Source organism: Pygoscelis adeliae, unplaced genomic scaffold, assembly GCF_000699105.1.
Source record: "Pygoscelis adeliae isolate BGI_AS28 unplaced genomic scaffold, ASM69910v1 Scaffold48, whole genome shotgun sequence".
Lineage (NCBI taxonomy): Eukaryota > Metazoa > Chordata > Aves > Sphenisciformes > Spheniscidae > Pygoscelis > Pygoscelis adeliae.
The window spans coordinates 1,540,941-1,541,206 of NW_008825618.1; the positions used below are offsets into that span (position 1 = coordinate 1,540,941).

A 266-nucleotide genomic window follows, 5' to 3' on the forward strand; every position below is an offset into this window, starting at 1 on the left:
CCCCGTTGGTGACAGTGCCCGGTCTGGCTGCCCTGTCTCTCCAGTGCTGGCAGCCGGCCCTGGCACTGCTTTGCTTTCTTCCTCCGTGAAGTGGCTCTCTCGAGCAGCTGTTCTTGCCAGGGGGAATACGTTGTCCGTCTGTCTGTCCATCCGTGTATGTAGACAACTGGTGAGCGGGGCGATCGTGGAACAAGGTTTCCCACCTGGATCCGTCCCATTCCCCCCGTGAGCGCGGGGGCAATCGGGGTGGCGTTTCGATGGGTGTC

At 62.0% G+C, this 266-nt stretch overlaps 1 protein-coding gene across 1 annotated transcript in view; it reads left to right on the forward strand.

Annotated features, from left to right (window-relative positions):
• Positions 1-266, forward strand: part of CLYBL (citrate lyase beta like) — a 193,123-nt gene that overhangs the window by 37,052 nt on the left and 155,805 nt on the right. The window contains exon 4 of the mRNA XM_009333368.1: positions 92-225. Within this exon, the coding sequence (XP_009331643.1) occupies positions 92-225 (134 nt within the window). The remainder of the gene's footprint in view (positions 1-91; positions 226-266) is intronic.